The 22329-nt window shown below is 36.6% G+C and overlaps 1 protein-coding gene across 1 annotated transcript in view; it reads left to right on the forward strand.

Moving 5' to 3' along the window:
• LOC106871076 (uncharacterized) overlaps positions 1-21287 on the forward strand; it is a 93507-nt gene extending 72220 nt beyond the window's left edge. Inside the window, exons 11-18 of the mRNA XM_089355307.1 lie at positions 1148-1212; positions 3900-4028; positions 5309-5351; positions 7156-7270; positions 14106-14190; positions 15772-15841; positions 16294-16394; positions 21034-21287. Coding sequence (XP_089211433.1) covers positions 1148-1212; positions 3900-4028; positions 5309-5351; positions 7156-7270; positions 14106-14190; positions 15772-15841; positions 16294-16394; positions 21034-21205 — 780 coding nt within the window. The 3' untranslated portion in view covers positions 21206-21287. The remainder of the gene's footprint in view (positions 1-1147; positions 1213-3899; positions 4029-5308; positions 5352-7155; positions 7271-14105; positions 14191-15771; positions 15842-16293; positions 16395-21033) is intronic.
• The last annotated feature ends 1042 nt before the right edge of the window (positions 21288-22329 follow it).

Consider the following 22329-nt stretch of genomic DNA (forward strand, 5'->3'; position numbering starts at 1 on the left):
GAAGATAGTTTTGTCAGACTTGGTTTGCTCATGTGTTGAGATTTCATCAGGGACCAGACTATCCTAGTTAACTATCCTCAAAATATTGCCTATATATCCATTATTTTGAACAGTGGTTTAAATAAACTGGATTGACCAATTTCAGTTTCATAGAACAAAGCAGGTATGCTCCACTAAATGTGCAATGTCAGTGTGCATGCATGACAGAGCACTGATGTATCAAGAGAGAAATTGTACATAGAGGAATTATATGCAGTGTGAAAGAGAGAGGACTGCACTGGTTTGGTCATGTAAAGCATATGGATGAGGACAGTTACATAAATAAGTGCCAATCACTTAAAATGGAGAGATATTGTGAAGGAGGAAGATCCAAGAAGACATGGAACAAAGTATTGAAAGCCAATTTCAAAACGCTGAGCCTTGTGAAGGTGATGACAGAAGACCAACATATATGGGGTATTGCTATACTCAAGAAGACCTGGCCACCACAACAGAATTGAGATCCTAAAACCAATGTGCTGCATGAAAAGTATTAATGTGAGTACTAGTGTCATGTAAAAAGCATTGGTGCTGGTATCACATATAACACACTGGTGATGGTGCCATGTAAAAAGCACCCAGTACACTCTGTAAAGTGATTGGCATTAGGAAGGGCATCTGGCCATAGAAACCAAGCCAAAGCAGACTATGGAACCTGGTGCAGGCCCTGGCCTTGCCAGTTCCTGTCAAGTTGTCAAACTCATACCAGCATGGAAAACAGATGTTAAATGTTAATGATGAGATGATGAATACATTCTTGGCAGATAGTTTTAGTATATATGCAAATTAGTCTACCTGATTTACTAAATGTGGGTTTATAAGTAACATTTGTCTGTGAACAGTTCAATAGGGTACTCATTCATTGATGAAATCTCAACTCAAGACTGAAATTAGCCCAGTTGGTCTCTCTTATACTGTCCATCAATTTATTGTTTATGCAGACAAGGCATTTGCATTTGTACATAGTAATGAAACAAAACAGTCCTAATACTCAAGTAATTTCTTCCCATTTCTGTAAAGATGAGGACTAAATCTGATCTCAATATTTATAAATAGTTTAAGATCTTTTTTTTTCATCAGATGTTTACAATATATTTTTTTGCTGCAGATCAGGAAATATTTATTAGCTGTACTTTCTGCACTGACTACCTGTACAATTTTAAACATTTCTTGGTAAGATAAAAACTTTTTCAGTGTTTGTCCTCTCAATGTTGTTGTTTTTTTTTCCTTTCCTCCCACTCTCTCTCTCTTCCCTCTCCTGCCTGCCACATAGCATTGATCTTTCCACTTTCTATTTCTAACTTCATCATGACAATAGAAGGGGAACAATTCATTTAATTATTGAGAAACCAGTTTTTTTATTGTAGTGATTCAGTGAAAGATATATTGGGAGTTTTCCATTTGCCCTCAGCAAGCCCAGGACTGTCTTAGCAGCATTACATGCCCCTGAGGAAATTAATGCACTGAGTACAATAGTATTTATCTATTGACAGCAAGTAACATAGATTAAAACTGAGCCCCTAGACCCAAGATGCTCTGGGAAAACTCACAGCAGGAATTGAACTGAACTGAACATTGCAAACTAAGGCAATATTTGCTAATGTTACAGTATTTCCATTCCATACAACAGAGTATCCATGGCCATCAAAGCAGTAGGTCCCTGGAGAAAATAAATGCACTGGGATTTGTAGTATTTATTGACAGTAAACCACAGCATACTATACTAGCACTCCATTGGTTACCATGACGAGGGTTCCAGTTGATCTGACCAATGGAACAGCCTCCTCATGAAATTAACGTGTAAGTGGTTGAGTATTCATAGCCATAACGTAGTTCTCAGGGAGATTCAGCATAACACAGAATGTAACATGGCTGGTCCTTCGAATTACAGGTACTGCTCATTTTTGTCAACTGAGTGGACTGGAATAATGTGAAACAAAGTGTCTTGCTCAAGGACACAATGCGCCACCAGTTTTCAAACTCACAACCTTATGATTGTGAGCCGAATACCCTAACCACTAAGCCACACACCTTCACATAAGCCACAACATACATAGATTAGAATTACCCCTAAGACCCATTGGACCCCTAGATCTATTCGATCCCTAGACTTATTGGGACCCTAGACCCATAAGGCCCCTGGCAACTGTCCAGTGTGCTCATGCCTTGAAATGGTACTGAGCATATCTACAGTTACATTGTTTGAAACATTGACAGTTTAGTGCTATTTACCATTAGTATTTATTGCATTGCACAATATTTCCCATAAAACTCATGTACTCATTCACTTTTATTAATGATAAATATTATTGTTTTAAGACAAGCACTTGATTGTATAAAAAGAAACTTACAAAATAATATCATATCTACATTTCTGAGTGTCTACAATAATGATTTAAATATCTAAGTTTTTTCAAAACATTTCAATTCGACTATTTTCGTAATTTTCAACTGCTAAATTCCAGCATACATTGCTCTAGTCTTGTTTTAAACACAAAATCTTTAATTTTACTGCAGAGTATCAACAACTACAGTGTTACCCCCCCCTTTAGAATGGTAGCATAAAAAGAGAAGCTTATCAAAAATTAGACCAATCAAAATGTATTTTAAATGTTAAACTGCAGAAAAATAAAAAGAAGTAGTTTGGAAATTTGTTTTGGTCTTTTTAATATTTTACACACATTTCTCTATACCTGTATTGAATTGTTGAAACAGATGTTCTAACACTTGACTGTCTTTCTTACCTCAAATTGTGAAGTAAAATGTAAAGCCTGTGGTTTTATTTCAGACAAGAAACTAATGCAAGTAGAGCCAGTAATACAAATTAATGACAGTTGTTAGAAGTGAACTAACCCTTCAAATGATCAGTAATCTAATAACTTAATTTAATAGCCTCTCTGTCATTAATATTACTTCAAAGATACAAATTTGAATGATTATTGCAAATATTGAAACTTAGTCTTTTAAAACTTTTTTTTTTAAGTCATAAATACTGGTTTCAAATTTTGGCACAAGACCAGCAATTTAAGGCTAGGAGCTAAGTCAATTAGATTGACCTCAGTACTCAACTGGTACTTATTTTATCAATCCAGAAAGGATGACAGGCAAAATCAATTTTGGTGGAATATGAATTCAGAACGTAAACATGAACGAAATGCTGCTAAGAATTTTTGCTCACCATGGTAATGATTCTGCAGCTCACCACCTTTTTCTCTGTAAATAGTAAAAATTAGTTTTGCTGTAATATAAGAGGTGGGGGCAAAGACAAAGAGTAGTAGTTAATATCATCATCATCATTATCTTTTAATGTCCTTTTTCCCTGCTGGCATGGATTGGACAGTTTAACCAGAGCTGGTTAGTTGCACCAGGCTCCAGTCTGATTTGGTTTGGTTTCTACAGCTGGATGCCCTTCCTAATGCCAAGAATAAAGAAAGAAAAAAAGAAATGAAGAGACGGACATTGGTAACAAAAGATTAATATTGTCCTATATAATTTTTAAATAACTAAACCTGAAATAGCCCATACACAGGCAAAGGGTCAGTGGTTTGAATTGGTCACTGTATGCAATTAAATGTCTTTCTTCGTCATTTAACTCTTTTGGGACCAACCCACCTGAAACTGTCCCTGATTCCATGATACAAAATCCCTGTTTTAAAATGATTCAGATAAAAATCTTCCACATAAATTTCATGTTAATTTATGTTTCAATCATTAGTTTAATGATGATAAGGTTATTTTACTAAATTCTTTATTTTCAAAGTTAATTGAAACAAAGGCAATGTATTTCAGCAGAAACATGTAACAAAAGAGTTAAGTAAGAATTATAAATTATTTTTCCTTTGTTATTTTATGACATTTAGGTGTTGGTCAGTCCTAAGTATTGTGCCTCAGCTTGACTTCTGCAGCAATTCAGATGTGACAACACATTTTATGGGAAACAACACATTGATAACTCCTGACTATTGTGAGTCTTATATATCTTTGGAAAAGTAAGTACTCTCTCTCTCTCTCTCTCTCTCTCTCTCTCTCTCTCTCTCTCTCTCTCTCTCTCTTTCTCTCTCTCTCTTTCTCTCTCTCACCTGACTGAAGAATGAGATTTTCTGAACAAGAGGTGTGAATTGTTCTAAAACAGTTCTTAACCAGGGTAATAGTGCTCCTTGAAGGCATTTTGAGTTCACAAGGGAGTTACAAATATCAAGAGGATACTATGAAGGTGCTAAGTGTTTTGAGGAATCTTAAATTTTCTAAGAAATAAAATATTTATACCAGATACAATACTTATATTTGAAACACATTATCCCAAAAATCTTTGTCAATTAAAACATAGATATTTTATCTGAGTAGAAACATGATTGAGGATGTGTCAGGGTCCAATATAAAAAAGGTTATATCCTTTGGTAACTCCCATATAAATTGAACATAAAGGTACACACAGAATTAAAAATATGGATAATAAACCACAGTACAAAATCACCTTCTGTTTGATAGATATCTGTTTTCTTTTTTTGAGAAAGGGGCTGTTGTATGACAAAAGGTTGTTAACTATTCTAAAGCATTTGATTGGCTATTTCTGTGCCAAGCAGAGAAAACTTGGACCAATCAAAGGAAAAATATCAGCAAGTAGACAAGCATAAAACAGATATTTCAGACTACATACTGCATTAATATAATGTAATTCTATTGCCTTTTCTTCCTGTGAATGACAAAAGCTTATTATGATGGTACTTAGTTCTGGTACCAACAACAATAGTAACAGGAGCAACAACAACAACAACAATAATAATGATGATGATGATGATAATGATAAAAATCCTTTCTACTATAGGCACAAGGCCTGATATTTTGGGGAAGGGGACTAGTCAATCACATCAATCCCAGTGTGTAACTGGTACTTATTTCATTGACCCTGAAAGGATGAAAAGCAAAGTCAACCTCGGCAGAATTTGAACTCAGAACATAGTGTTCACTCATAGGCCTGTTCAATCAGAGCTGACACAAACCAAAACAATGATAATTTAGTATTCCCGAAAAATATAGTCTTTGTACCTGATCCAAAAAATAAAAAGCAATATTATATCCAGAAGCATAGCAAAATAGTAAAAGCAAGGTGAGATCAATCACTTCCCAGGCGATATGAAGGGCACAAAATTTTCTGTTGCTTATTATGCTTGTTAATTAAGGTGGAGACACCAAGACTTTCTTAACCCTGAGTGCTGAGAACCATTGCTATGCCACTGATATAATTTTCTTTGTTCAAATTCTGATGCAGAGCTGAAAGAAATGGTGAAATGTCAACAACACCTTTGGTGAAGGTAAGTTTAAGATTAACTCAGTTCTTTTATGTTTTTCATTACATGAGACAAAACCTTTTAAAGGTATCAACCTTCACAAGATATCTTTTTTTATTTTTATACACTAATTTTCCCCTCTGTCCATTTCTTCTTTTTCCTTTACTCTCTAATTACTCAGGAAGAAGGGCAGTTCCCTTGAATTTTTTCAGGCCCCCAAAACAAGTAAAAGGGAGGAAAGAAGCTATTCTCAGACCAAAGGCTTGACCTGAATGCTTGCAGCAGAATGTATTCTAATAAAGACACCCATGATGGGGGTGTTGAACTACCACCCAAATAAGCAACAATAGGACTTGAACTTGGGATGCAAAGAGCCAGAACAATACCACAAGGCAGCTCATCTCATATTGTAACAACTCCACCAGTACCCTGTCTTAAACACGTACTTTATTTATTGAACCTCAGAAGAATGAAAAACAAAGTTGACCTTTTAAATCAGTTCAAATATGTTTGTGTCATATTTGACCAGTAAAAAGGCAATTTTCCATGCAGTTTGCTGTAGAGAAAATTATCGTTTTAAACAATAAGTGTCAGAACACCAATCCTCTCAGGGTACCCTCTGGTAGACCGATAAATGCATTTCTAGCTATTTGGCTATCATTAGTACTGGGTATTACACAAGAGAAACAACCCTGAGATAACTTTGGAAGCCCTAGCTTCCGATATAGTAAATTAATCCTTTCTACTAAAGGCACAAGGCTTGAAATTTGGTACAAGGGGACTAGTCAATAACATCGACCCCAGTGTTTCACTGGTACTTAACTTATTGACCCCAAAAGGATGAAAGGCAAGGTCAACCTCAGTGGAATTTGAACTCAGAACGTAGCGATGGGTGAAATACTGCTAAGCATTTCGCCCAGCATACTAACGATTCTGCCACCTCACCACAATAAAGACTATTTACAAACACATTTGAATAGATTTAAAGGTTTGTTTAGTTTATAACACTGCTTAGCCTGCACAATATATAATTTATTCCAGCCTGGCAGCTGATTGCACCTGTCAGTAAACAGTACTGATTTTCATTAAAGGTCTACAATAGTGGTTCTCAACCAGGGTCTATATGACTTTGGAGGTACATATAAAATTTTTTGGTAGTTAAAATTCAAGTGCAATAAATCGGTTATACACAAAATATTACACAATTCTTTATACAATTCTTAATAATATTTAATTATAAAAATATGATAGGATACGGCTATGAAGGTCCATCTGAGTAAAATAGGACTCAAAGGGGTTCACAGACAAAACTTGGTTGAGAACCTCTGATCTATAGTTTCCAAAGTCATCTCGGGATTGTCTCCCTTGTACTGATGATAAATGGTCTACTAGAGCGTTCAACAAGATGATTGATGGTGTTGTGAAACCTGTTGCCAAAAGCAAGTATTTTCTCCATAGCAAACTGCTGTGAAAATGTTTGTGTAACTGATTTATTGCTTTAGCATTCAGATTATTCTGTCAAATGTAGTGCCTATTTTTTCACATTGTTTTGAATTAACCATGCATTATTTTGTATCTTTGAGATTTTCATGATGTGATTGTATATTTTTTAAATGACATTGTAAGAAGAGGTGTGAAAGATCAGATTTGGTTAGTTTAGACATAAAACAGATTATTTCTGTTGGATATGGCTGGTTTGAATGCCAAAGCATTAAAAGTTTGTTCACTTTATTTCTGTTGATAACAGAGAATTGTTTAGTTTAGTGCTGCAGAATTTTTTTTTTTTTTCATTCTAGCAAGCAAAATGTATTTTTTTTAATCATTTCAGCTTATAAAACAAAGATACCAAGAATATGCCTTGATCTCTACACTAATTGAAACCTTTATCGTCATCAGTATATCTGTTGCTTACCTGACATTAGGAACGGCTTTACAGGATATTGGTGAGCAAATCATAAAGTCTTCCCATGTAAATCATCATCACATCATCATCCTTTAAGGTCTGTTTTCCATGCTGGCATGGGTTGGACAGTTTGACCAGAGCTAGCAGGTTGGTGAGCTGCACCAGATTCCAGTTTGATTTGGCTCAATTTCTACAGCTGGATGCCCTTCCTAACATGAATCAGTGTGTGCTGGGTGCTTTTAATGTGTAACCAGCTTGAGCACTCACGAGTATGAGTATTTTTTATTTGGCACCAGCACAGGACTCTTGCAGGCCAATCCTCTTCACCAAGGGATTCAGCCTTAAAACTTCTTCTGTGGGGGATGGCTTTTCTTGAGTACAGCAAGGTACCAGGTATCTGAGGCCTTTGTCATCTTGTCCAAACAGTTCAGCATTCTGAGAACATCCTTCATTTTCAATCAATTAGGCAAGGTTTTACTCATGGTACTGAATCTTTGAAACAGGGTTTATTATATTGTTGCTGTTGTTGTTATTTAGCTCCAGGTCACCTCTAATTGAGCAGATTTATTATTAAAGGTGTTTCAGCTGTCATTATGGTGACTTTTTGTATATCGGGATCTAAAATGCCCATTGTACTTTTCAATTTCAGAGATGATAGGGTGTGATTTGAGGGAGATTTGGTTCCTATCTCTAATAAGTGAAAGGACCACTTAGATCTCATTTGCTCGGGGTTATATTTTATGTTGTGACGATAATGTGGATTATAGAGAATCAAAACAGAATCCTAATTTGGTGCATTTGTTTAAGGTTTAAGTATCTTGATATATCTTTAAGGCTGATTCCATGTCACCTCTGTACCTGGCTTTCGTTGACATGGAGAAAGCCTTTGACAGGGTCCCCCGATCCCTTATCTGGTGGTCAATGAGGAAACTTGGGATAGAAGAATGGTTAGTGAGAGCTGTGCGAGCCATGTACAGAGATGCTGCCAGTAAGGTGAGGGTTGGAAATGAGTACAGCAATGAATTCCGGGTAGAGGTAGGGGTCCACCAAGGTTCCGTCCTCAGCCCCCTCTTATTTATCATAGTCCTCCAGGCAATCACAGAGGAGTTCAAGACAGGTTGCCCCTGGGAGCTCCTCTATGCTGATGACCTTGCCCTAATTGCGGTGTCACTATCAGAACTAGAGGAGAAGTTTCAGGTGTGGAAGCAAGGTCTAGAATTGAAGGGCCTTAGAGTCAACCTAGCTAAAACCAAAATCCTAATAAGTAGGAAGGTAGATAAAACACAAACCCCTTCAGGTAGATGGCCCTGCTCAGTATGTAGAAAAGGAGTAGGTAGTAACTCTATAAGATGTACCCGGTGCAAGCTATGGACACATAAGAGGTGCAGCAACATCAAAGGCAGGTTAACTAGCAAGTTAGTTTTTGTTTGTGGCAGATGTTCAGGTGCAATAAAGACTGTAAACAAACAGGAAACAACTTCTATCTCATTCCAGGGTGAAAAACTAGAGGTAGTCGATAGCTTCCGCTATCTGGGCGACCAAGTTAGTAGTGGGGGTGGGTGCGCTGAAAGTGTAGCTGCTAGAATAAGAATAGCCTGGGCAAAGTTTAGAGAGCTCTTACCCCTACTGGCGACAAAGGGACTCTCACTCAGAGTAAAAGGCAGACTGTATGACGCATGCGTACAAACAACCATGCTACATGGCAGTGAAACATGGGCTGTAACTGCTGAGGACATACGTAAGCTCGCAAGGAATGAAGCCAGTATGCTCCGTTGGATGTGTAATGTCAATGTGAATACCCGTCAGAGTGTAAGTATCTTGAGAGAAAAGCTGAACATTAGAAGCATCAGTTGTGGTGTGCAAGAGAGACGATTGCGCTGGTATGGACGTGTGGTGAGAATGGATGAGGATAGCTGCGTGAAAAAGTGCCACACCCTAACAGTTGAGGGAACCCGTGGAAGAGGTAGGCCCAGGAAGACCTGGGCTGAGGTGGTGAGGCAAGACCTTCGTACATTGGGCCTCACCGAGGCGATGACTACTGACCGAGACCTTTGGAAATGTGCTGTGCGTGAGAAGACCCGGCAAGCCAAGTAAGATCGTTGCCAGTGCCCCTGGACTGGTTCTTGTGCGGGTGGCACATGAGATGCACCATTTTGAGCGTGGCCGTTGCCAGTACCGCCTGACTGGCTCCCCTAGGATTTTCGAGCGAGATCGTTGCCAGTGCCCCTGGACTGGCTTGTGCGGGTGGCACATAAAAGACACCATTTCGAGCGTGGCCGTTTTCGTGCGGGTGACACGTAAAAGCACCCACTACACTCTCTGAGTGGTTGGCGTTAGGAAGGGCATCCAGCTGTAGAAACTCTGCCAAATCAGACTGGAGCCTGGTGTTGCTATCCGGTTTCACCAGTCCTCAGTCAAATCGTCCAACCCATGCTATCATGGAAAGCGGACGTTAAACGATGATGATGATGATGATGATGATGATGATGATAACTAACTACAAGCTCTCTCTGTGTCTTTCTCTCTTTCTCTCTCTCTCTCTCTCTCTCTCTTTCCTTCCTTCCCTCCTTCACTCCCTTTCTCTCTCCCTCCCTCATTCTCTTTCTCTCTCTCTCTCTCTTTCTCTCTCTCACACACACACATATTTTTCTGCCTGAACATACCATACAGTAAGTATGATTATGTACATACATATACATACAAAGGGAGGTATATACACTCATACAAATACATATATTCTTTTATTTGTTTCAGTCATTTGACTGAGACCATGCTGGAGCACCACCTTTATTCAAACAAATCAACCCCAGGACTTATTCTTTGTAAGCTTAGCACTTATTCTATCGGTCCCTTTTGCCGAACTGACATAAACACACCAGCATCGCTTGTCAAGCATGCTTTCCATGCTAGCATGGGTTGGACGATTTGACTGAAGACTGGCGAATCAGATGGTTGCACCAGACTCCAATCTGATCTGCTGATCTACAGCTGGATGCCCTTGCTAACGCCAACCACTCCAAGAGTAGTGGGTGCTTTTACATGCCACTGGCACGAGGGCCAGTCAGGTGGTACTGGCAATGGCTACGCTCAAATGGTATTTTTTACGCGCTACCTGCACAGGAGCCAGTCCAGCAGCACTAGCAATGACCTCGCTCAAAATTTTCTTCAAGTGCCAGTAAAGCGACGCTGGTAATGATCACGCTCAAATGGTGTTATTTACGTGCCACCAGCATGGAAGCCAGACAGCTGCTCTGGTAATGATCATGCTCAACGGTGCTGTTAGTGCTCCACTGGCATGGGTGCCAGTCATCGAATTTGGTTCAATTATGATTTTGATTTCACTTGCCCCAACAGGTCTTCGCAAGCAGAGTTTAGTGTCCAATGAAGGAAAGGTTGGCATGGGTGCCAGTCGTCGAATTTGGTTCGATTTCAATTTCATTTGCCTCAACATGAAGGAAAGGTACGAATAAGTGGGCTGGCTGCGGCCATGGATTATAGTCTCACTTGGCTTGCTGGGTCTTCTCATGCACAGCATATTTCCAAAGGTCTCGGTCACTAGTCATTGCCTCGGTGAGGCCTAATGTTCGAAGGTCATGCTTCACCACCTCATCCCAGGTCTTCCTAGGTCTACTTCTTTCACAGGTTCCCTCAACCGCTAGGCTGTGGCACTTTTTCACACAGTTATCCTCATCTATTCCCGCCAAATGACCATACCAGCGCAATCGTCTCTCTTGCACACCACAACTGACACTTCTTAGGTCCAACTTTTCTCTCAAGGTACTTACACTCTGTCGAGTATGCACACTGACATTACACATCCAGCGGAACTTTGTCCAGGCTATTCTTATTCTAGCAGCTACACTTTCAGCACACCCTCCCCCACTACTGACTTGGTCACCTAGGTAATGGAAGCTATCAACTAGTTTTTCTCCCTGGAATGTGGCAGAAGTTGTTCTGTGCACATTTTCAGTGTTTATTGCTCCTGAGCATCTGCCACATACAAAAACTATCTTCCTAGTTAGCCTTCCATTGATATTGCTGCACCTCTTATGTGTCCATAGCTTATACTGGGTATATCTTATAGAGTTTCTACCTCCTTTTCTACAGATCAAGCAGGGCCATCTACCTGAAGGGGTTTGCGGTTTGTCTACCTTCCTACTTATTAGGACTTTGGTTTTAGCTAGGTTGACTCTAAGGCCTTTCGATTCTAGTCCTTGCTTCTAGCAATTAGTGCAAGGTCATCCATGACCTTCATTACCTGATCCAACAACTTGATACCTCTGTAATTATTTGTATCTAAAGGATCACCTTTACCTTTGTAGCAGTTGACTATGGTGCTGTTACACCAGTCATTGGGTATGACTCTTTCATGTATTACCTGGTTAACTATACAGGTAACTAGGCTATAGCCGACACCACCAGATATTTTGAGCATCTCTGTGGTGAATCCTGATGGGTCGAGGGTTTTCCTGTTTTCACACCCTTAATTGCTTTATCTATCAAGGTACTGTCAATTTGGATAGCTGGTCCCTCTGTTGGGTTGACATTCAGCAGACTTTGTTTCTCTTATTCATTCTCTTTATTGAGCAACCTTTCATAGTGGTGTCTCCAAACCTCTCTCTTTGTAGCCTTGTTTAATGCAAGTGAACCATCATCATCCATGCGGACACATTTCTCTCCCACTACATCATGATTCTCTCTCACACACTGTCTTGCAACATGAAATACCTCAAGTCTTTGGTTCTCACAGCACAGAGCATTGGCAAATTTTTTCTTGTCTGCTTCCCCTCTGGCTAAATAAACCTGTCTCTTAGCTTACCTTCTGTCAGTCTGATACAGTTCCTTGCTACCACCGTTCTTCCTATCCTTCCAAGCCTGTTTCTTTTCTCTAATAGCCCTGTCAGCAACATTGTACCACAACCATTTACCTTAGGTCGAGAGGGGACTTTGCACCATCCACAGATCTAGTCAGTGGCCCTCAGCAGGTTGTCCCATAGAAACCTCCAGTTGTCTTCCACATCATGTGATGCTATATCCCCTTCTATTTTGTCAAAGGCTCTAAATCTCTGTCCAGAGTAATATGTCTCTTAAATCTCTTTAATCTTCCAGACCCATCTCCTCCATGCTGGTCGTCTTCTGGGAAACCATTTAGCCCTGATTCTGAAGTCGCTAACTACTAGTCTATGTTGTGGGGTACATTCTTTGCCTGGGAAGGTTTGGCATTTATAACTTTCCCAGGCAATATATTTATATATATATATATATATATATGTATATATACTTTATTTAAAAGCAGCAGAAATATAACAAAAAACTGTTACTCTGAGTTTCACGTTCCTGTTCATCGGACAGTTTTGTCCGATGAATGGGAACATGAAACTCTGAGTAACAGTTTTTTATTATATTTCTGCTGCTTTTAAATAAAGCATATTACTCTACGTATATGCACATACATTCATACACACACACACACACACACACATATATATACATGTACACAACCACATAAAAATAAACAAGCTTTTGACGGTTTTATAGATGTTTCAAAATAAAATTATGATGCTATGATGCTAGGTGTTCCCATTATTTTGTCCAACCCCTGTAGATATGTACTCATGCGTATATATACACACACATACATGTATACACACATGCACACACACACACACATACATACATACATACACATATCTGTATACTTCAACATGTGTGTGTCTGTATAAAAGGCGAATTAGTAAAGACATTTGAGTCATAGATACTAACAGTAGACTCTCTACATTTTGAGGTCTAAGTACACCAATGTCATCTTTGCCTTTCATCCTTTCAGGATGAATAAAGAATGTACCAGTCTAGAGCAATTGATTAAAGTAATTGGTCGCACTTCAAATGGGATGTTTATCAGTATGTGTTCCAACTTAGTGATTTCTGAGCTCAAACCCAGCCTTATGCTACCAAGGAAAAAAAAATGATGGTACATCTGTCAGGTGTTGCTATTGATAGATAATGTCCACAATGGAAAAAAAAAATCATAACAGAAATATAGTTTCTTTGGTTTGATCAAAAGGTTGGTTACCATCACCAAATATGTGTGTGTGTATGTGTCTTTATTGATGTAAGCTGGTATGTTAAGTTGTGTCTTTTTATGTCATAAATGTAACTTAGCAATTTGATAAATAGAAAGCAATAAAATAACAGTCAGATCAGACTGAAACAAATCATGGGATTGTTATGATTCCTTTCTACTATAGGCACAAGGTCAGAAATTTAGGGGGAGGGGACTAGTTGATTACATCGACCCAGTTTTCAGCTGGTACTTATTTTATTGATCCCGAAAAGACGAAAGGCAAAGGTAGACCTTGGTGGAATATGAACTCAGAACATAGCAGCCGATGAAATACTGCTAAACATTTTGCCTGGCACACTAACGATTCTGCCAGCTTTGCCACCTTGGGGTTGTTATGATTGAATAAATCAAGGTGGTGAGCTGGCAGAATTGTTAGCACACTGGGCAAAATGCTTAGTGGCATTTCATCCATCTTTACCTTGTGAGTTCAAATTCTGCCAAGGTTGATTTTGCCTTTCATCCTTTCGGGGTTAATAAAATAAATATTCGTAAAGCACTGGGATCACAGTAATCAACTTACCTCCTGCCCTTGCTGGCCTTGTGTCAAAACTAAAACTGAAACGATTAACTAAAACCCATGAAGACAGTGTTCCAGCATGACCCCAGTTCAATAACTAAAACCACAAACAGAATTAAGGAATTTCTCTTGATTAGTTGGCATATCATAGCATACTGTATAATAACACCAAAAGGATTACTAATTCAATGCTTTTTTCTCTTTATTGAATATTTTCTTTCCTTTTAATTTCAGTGAATGGAATAATTCACTCCACATTCTTTCGACAGAGAAATAACAATTGTTTACCTGTTCAATGGCAAACAGAGATGAGAGAAAAGTAAAATTTATTTATTACGAAAACTGTACATGTATCATCAAAACTGATAACAATTTTCATACAATTCTTAAGTTGAATTTTTCTTATAAACATATGGTGAAATTGTGACTTGTCCCTAATTTTCTTTACTTTGCATGAAATATTTGAAAGTAGTTTTACAAATGCTACTAACATCATAAATTAGAACAAATCTTTAAAACCACTCAAGTACTTCTTCTCCTTATAATTAAGTCATTTTATTTTTATTACTCATGTATACATATACCATTCATCATCATTGTTTAACGTCCGCTTTCCATGCTAGCATGGGTTGGACGATTTGACTGAGGACTGGTGAAACCAGATGGCTACACCAGGCTCCAATCTGATTTGGCAGAGTTTCTACAGCTGGATGCCCTTCCTAATGCCAACCACTCCGAGAGTGTAGTGGGTGCTTTTACGTGCCACCGGCACGAAGGCCAGTCAGGCGATACTGGCAACGATTTCGCTTGAAATGGTGTATTTTATGTGCCACCCGCACAAGGGCCAGTCCCGGGGCACTGGCAACGATCTCGCTCGAAAGTCCTTACACATGCCGTGGACACAAGTGCCATATTCAATATCAGTGTTTAGCCCCAGGTTAGTTCTAATCGATTGGATTTATTATTAAAGACATTCTAGCCATAACCAAGCCATCATTTAGGACTACATTATCCAATGTATCCTTTTTTTAAGACAGCACAATGTGATTTGAAGTAAATTTGGCTATATTCCTAACAAGGTGAATGACTACTTAGAGGTTCCTTTGACTCATGAAAATGTAATATTTTACCTTCATCTTAATATAAATTATCTCAGTATAATGAAATTTACTGATTTTGATGATTATGTTCTCTACCACCACTTATATTTTCAATATGATTAATGTTATTCATATACAAAACTTCACCACTAGCTGGCCAAGTTGAATTGAAGTGAATGAACAAGCCTTTGGAAGCTGACTTTCTCTAGAAGTTGATGGATCACTTAACTCTGTTATTTTCAGATGTGAAAAGAATCCCAAATCCATTGGTATTTAATGCAAAAACTAATATGCACATTACCACTATCAAACACAGAGTACTCACAAGGCAATGAGGAAGCCTCATCATAGCTGGCCTAAAAATGAACAAATCTTTCTCAAATCACATGCTACTATCTTAAAAAAAAAGGACACATCAAGTAGTGTAGTCCTAAAACAGACATTTAAAATAACACAAGGAAACCTCTTGCTTTTGTTTTAGAGGAAAACATTACTACCTCAGGTTCACTTTAGAAGAAAACATTGCTACCTCAGGTGACAAGAGCAAGGGGAGAAACTTTCATTTCCAACACAATATGCACTTCGCCAAACTGAATGCTTACAAATGCTCTAAAGCCTCTCTACAATATATCTTAGTGATTTTGATTTTGCTTACTAGTTACTACTAATTCCAAATATTTTAGTTCCTGTTACAATTTGTCAAAGTACTGAATGGTTATATTTTTCACGTTTTATATCATTAAGTACTTTAATTACCTTTTTATTTATGTATTTTCCTTTACAATTTACTTTAATTTCAGAATAATTACAAATATTTCAACTGGTATTTTATTTGGAATTATTTTTCTCATTGCAATATTCAGCCTTAAGGTATGAAGTTGACTTATTTTTGTAATAGATTTTTTAAATCAAAAGTCTACTGTATAATACAAGTAATGTTATTTCATAAATATCATGAGCTCCCCTCTCTTGCTAGTTCTCTCACTCTCCCCTACTTTCTTTCTCTTCCTATCTCACCCCACTTATTATTTTTCTCACTCTCTCTCTCTCTCTTCTATGTTACCCATTTTGTCATCACTTCTGATCCTTCTATCCCACTCCTCAACTCCCATTTTATATTTGACCTGCAATGTAGACAGACAAATTTGGCATCATTAATTGTACACTCTTTTCCTTCTCTTTGATAAAGTGCATCACACAAAACTCTTTATTCTAATGGTGTATTATTTTCATAGTACATGTCTTCAATTGTTATTTTGAACTATTCAGTTTGCTTTTTTTTTTAACAAATTTAAGTAATTTCTTTTAATGCTTTTTCACAGAGCTTTATTACAGTGATGGAAAAAGTCTCTTCATTCGCAATGAACACAATAAATATTTTAATCTTTTTTATGTACATTCAATCACGAAGAGACAAGAACAGGTGAATATTTTTTCATAAAATCATTTCAAAGACTATTATTATAGATCCTTGGAAAATGGCAACCAGATACCATGTGTTTTTGTTTTTTTTTCAGTTCATCTACCTTGTTTTCATGATAAACATCTGATTATCAGAATATATTTGAGGGGAATCCACAAAAGTGCGCAATATTCCCTAAGTAAAGCCGTATTTAAAACTTAATTAAAAATGAAATTTGCAATTTTTTCATTTTTACAATACTTACCTTTTCTAACCATATTTCTAATGAAATGCATGTGTTTTGGTTACTTTTGAAGATAATCAGAATTTGGAGGGATTTATTAAAATGAGATTTCTGTAATTAATCTGATATTTGGAACATTAATTAACTAAAGGTTTTTACATAAAACTGTGATGATGATTCTAATTTAAATATGATCACGTTAAAATTGTAATGCTTTATGTCATTAAGTCTGAGATGAGCTGGCATCAAAATACTTTTGATGTAACCTCTTGTACTATAATACTAAATCTCTGAATTTAATGAAAAGGTTAAAGAGTTTAATAAATATGTTGATCCGTACAAATGTGTATCACAGCCATGCAAGCAAAGTGAGGCATGTTAAGATAGCTCTATTAACTTTTCATCTAAGCAGATCTATGATAAAATAGATAAATAAGTTGTCCCTAAGAAGTGGAAATGGTCATGGATATAGCTTAAGTTCTTGTGCAGACTCCTTCATGTAATAAACAATGATATCCTTAAAATTTGAAGTAATGACACACACACAACCTGCATACTTGGTTCCAAGTCTAGCCATATAAAGTTTTCTCATATGAAAATAAGGATATAATACACCATATCAAGATTTATCAAAACCTCACCAATGTAGCAAAATAATATTGTAGATAGATTATGCCTTTGATTTCATTCCATAGTTAGGATTGCTTACTTACTGACATTAAGTGAAAAACTCTTAAGGTAGAAGAGGTGACAGGTTAATAACAAAGAATATAGCTCTCAAAGATGTTGCCTCCTAAGACTACTCCTTCACTACTACCTATGTCGACTTTTACACCATTTAAAGAATCAAATACTTCAAAATACAATTTTGAATGAACTTATATATTTCATGGATTTTTATAAACTTCCAACAGTTCAAAATATCTGTAGAATTTCCATTAGTACTGTAAGTATAGTAGTATTTTAGGACTATAGTTATGCCTTACAATCTTCACTTTCAAAATTCCAAGGCCAATACAGTTCCAGTAACATGTTGAGGCTGATTAACCCTTTCGTTATTATATTCTTATTAAAATATACTGATTTTATTTCAATTAATATTGAAAAACTGAAGAATTCATTAAAATAATTTTGTTGTTATTAAGCTGTTGTTTGGAACTTAAATTAACATGAAATTTTGATGGAAGGTTTTAATTTAAATCAGAAAGCTTGTATCACAGAACTAGGGGCAGTCTCATATCAAGAGTTAAACCAATTATAACTGTCCATCAAAACATGGCATCATACCAATTAATATAGACCTAGTTTGTCAATAACTGTGAAGGCACGTGGCTTAGTGGTTAGGGTATTCGGCTCACGATTGTATGGCCATGAGTTTGATTCCTGGCAGTGCATTGTGTTCTTGAGTGAGACACTTTATTTCATGTTACTCAGCTGGAAAAAATGAGCAGCAACTGTATTTCAAAGGGTCAGTCTTGTCACATTGAATCTCTCCGAGAACTACATTAAGGGCATGCATGTCTGTGGAGTGCTCAGCTACATGCACATTAATTTCACAAGCAGGTTGTTCTGTTGATCAGATCAACTGGACCCTTGTCATAAATGACAGAGTGCCAGTTTGTCAACAACATGGAACATAATTCAAGCAACTACCAGCATATCATTGGTATCTATCTGCACAGATATTAGTCACAGCCAAAAATGCCTACTGGTATTTGGTTATATCTTTATAGTGAATGGCAAAAACAGTAGCCCTGGACTATGTATTACATGTCTTGCAGTAGTTACACTCTTTTATGTTGAATTCAAGTCCCTGCAGAGTCAATAATATAGATTATCAATAGACACTAGACAAAATTTTGTTGGAGTCTGTATGAACTTCATATTTGTAGTCACTGACAAGTTGCTAGCACCAATGACATTTTTGTTTGAACCAAGTTGCTAAACCTACTAATAATAGCAACCAAATCTTCATCAAATCAACCCTACCATCTTGAACTGGTTATACTGGATATGTAAAACTTGATGGTCACAAGAAAATACTTTGCTCAGTTGATGTTGACTAAACTGGCAACACCAAATAATTTAGTGTGATTACTTTCACCAACATACTAATTACTTCATAGTTATTATCATTTCTACTATTGGATGAATTTCATTGACAGGATTTAAGTATGACCAATGTAAGACATTTTTCAGTCTGCTCCTACCACAAAGTAACTATATATTTAGTTAATATATCTGTGAGGAATTTTAGTATATGAGAAACAAGTTGTGCCAAAACAATCTATTTGATGCAATTTCTTTGGAGAGAAAAGTTTAAGGAATAATCAAAAGAAATGCATTAAGTTATTTTCTGATCAAAGGCAGGTTAATGTAGAACTCAGCTAATTAACAATAACCAGCCTGTCTCATTTAATTAAAGTTTAAAATTCCATACATGTTGCATTTAAAATCCATCCACTTTTTTTTTTTTTACACTCACTTTCCTACAGATGGGTTGGCTCTTGTTGGAACAATTGTTTTTACTGCTGAATCAGTAGAGAACAGAACCAGAGAAAGTAGAATTGAGATTTATTAATAAGCACAGGCACTAAATTTTGGGTTCCATCCTACTCATGAGAAATTTGATAGACAGAAACTGTACCAAATGCTACATGCACACACACACACACAAGGGCCAGCTGAAAAATTCATAGGTGACCAAGATAATCTCATGGAATGTGACCAAATGAAGGGTATTTTTCAACATAGTTCTTGCGGTCCACTCACTTCTTCCATTAGTGTTACAGTTGGATTTCATTGAAGAAGCTTTCATCCTCTTGGTCAAAAAAGTTATCAATAGCAAATATGACAACACAGTGATATAGGTTTCAACCAAATGTTTTTATATGTTGTGGAGCAGATGGGGCCAAATCAGGAGAATAGGTGGAAGTGATAAACCTGCTGAAAGCTAGTCATTTGAAACAAAGAACTAGTATGCTGAAGCATTGTCCTTTTTTCAGTTTTCCTGGTCTTAATAGCATTTCATAACAGCCCCAGCAAGTTGGCATAGTATTCTTCATTGATGGTGTGACCCTTTCGAAGATAATCAATAGACAATGCCTTTTGCATTCCCCAAATCTGACCTCCACCACCTTCCTGCAGATGAAATGATTTTGGAAGTCAGGAGGGGTGATTCTACTGCATGGATCCTCTCTTTCTCTCCTCCCATGATGTGATCAGTCTGGCAGTTTTGATCAAGTGGCAGAAGACATAACAACCAGGGCAGAAATCATCATGCCAAGCTCATTGTGCACAACATTCTCACAGGACATGTTAATAACATTGGCAATTTGACTTATAGTCAATCACCTGTCATCCATCACTATGTGATCATGATCAATGTTTTCCTCCGTGATGGCAGTTGCAGGACATTCAGACCACCTTGGGTCATTTTCAAGACTCTCTCTTCCCATCCAAAATTCAGCTGCCAACTTTTCCACTATTGATAAAGTGGGAGTGTCATCCCCTAATGTAGCAAGCATATATCAGCATGAATGTCCTTGGGAGCAGAACCCTTTTCCTGCAGGTATTTGATAACACCACTGCCAAATTTTGTTAATTTTCAAGAGTCACTACTAGTTACTTTTGAAACCTTCTTTGAACAGTCACATGTTAGTTTACCTGAAAAGAAGAGTTGGAATTAATGCATGCAAGGTTTCATAGCCCTAGCTTCACTCCTTCATAGACAGCTTATGAACTTTTCAGCCCACCCTCCTCTTTGTGAGTGTGTGTGTGTGTATATATATATATATATATATATATGTATGTCACACACACATGCATATTTGTTTCCATTGACAATATGCAACATTTGACATTCATTTCTCTTGTGTAAATATCACATACATCATTTGTCAATGGAGGCCAGTGGTGTAAAAAATACCTTACTTAAAAATCCAGTGAGGGCAATAGAAAGACATCAGGCTGTAGAATATAGCCTCAAGTTTTGCACCAGCATAGAAAATGAACATATTCAGAGACACAAACACTGGTTGTAGTACTCATGACCACATTGTCAATCATCCAGTACCGTAACTATTGTTTCTTCTTATTCAGGATCAATAGGAAATTAAAAAACTATCTTCATTGCTAAGGTTTGCTATGTAAATGCCTGCTATAAAGCTAACAGTATGTAACACTTCTAGTCATACCAAAGTAATAAAAACTAATGAAATCATTTAATGTTGCTCCACACAGCAGTGAATTATAATAATAATTGCTTGTCTACCTCCTACAGCTCTGTATAATTAATATATATATAGGTTAATAGAAACATATCCAGTATTAGAAAATGCAATTTTTAAAAAAAATCTCCACTTATAAGAATTTCTTTGAATAAAAAGCTTTAATCATTTTTTCTTTTTGATCTAGCAATGTGGAAATTCCCCTGCCAATGCCTAAATGGATGAATCTGATAAGCTATTTGTTGCCAGTATATTTTGGATTTGCAGTAATTTATGATGGGTTTCTTACAATAACAGATTACTTGGAATCTTCTAAACAACACAATAAAACACTGCATGCTTTATATTCTCATCAATAAACTAAGACATTCTATATGATAAATCATTGCCAAAACAATTGTCTTCCTCTTTATCTAATAAAAATTTATTTTTGAAGTCAAATATTCATTCTCTAAAATTGTTCACTTGTAATATGAACCTCTTACATTTTAGGGATATCTAGGAATATTAACAGCCAAAATCTTCATCTACAACTTAGTAATTTGAAAAATATTACTAAAAATAAAAATGGCAGGAATAAATGTTAAAATTTATTTGTGATTTTCATATTAATGGTTTAACTTATACAAAAGAGATTCTTGATCAAACAAAATGGCTGTTATGACAAACACTAAAATGTATTGCATGTATTTCATAAGTTAATTATGTAATTATGCACCAGCCCTACTTTAAATTGGTGAAATCTGCAGTGGCTGGGGAGAAATAAATAGATCAATTTCTATAACACTAACTTGCATGAAGGAAGACCAGTGAAGCCAACTTAGACAAATGAAAATATATATAAAGACCTTTAGGTGAGAAAACATTATGGCAGCCATATTTTTTACAGAAAGAAATGTCATTTAATGGTAATCTTGTTCGTATGATAGACTTTTTCACAACAAAACGTGTTAACATTTCTACCACTTTTAACAGTACCAAACACTTCTAGTCATACCAAAATAATAAAAGTAATTTTTCATCTAGCAATGTGAAAATTCCCCGGCCAATACCTATGAATCTGATAAAATATTTGTTGCCAGTATATTTTGGATTTGTAGTAATTTGATGGGTTTGCTACAATAACAGATTACTTGGAATCTCCTAAACAACACAATAAAACACTTTAGATTCTAAATCTAAACAGTCAATTCACTCCCCACTTCAATTCATTTTGAAAATGAAGAATTTAAAGTAACTGTCATTATTTAGTTAGTCTTTAGAATATAAATAACTTGGGATTTGGAAACAGTTTGAGCAAATTTCTATCAAAAAAGTTCAAGTAATGTATCTTTTGTATGAAAGCCAAACTTAATAGTATTGGGATACTTATAATCTTGCCCAAGAACTTGGATGTCCATATTAGCATGAAAAACTGGATGTGACATGGTCCATGTTCATGCTACTTTTCTGTTTTTACAGCTGAATGCCTTTCTAGCAGGGC

This window comes from Octopus bimaculoides, chromosome 1 (assembly GCF_046866305.1).
Source record: "Octopus bimaculoides isolate indiv1 chromosome 1, ASM4686630v1, whole genome shotgun sequence".
NCBI classification, from domain to species: domain Eukaryota; kingdom Metazoa; phylum Mollusca; class Cephalopoda; order Octopoda; family Octopodidae; genus Octopus; species Octopus bimaculoides.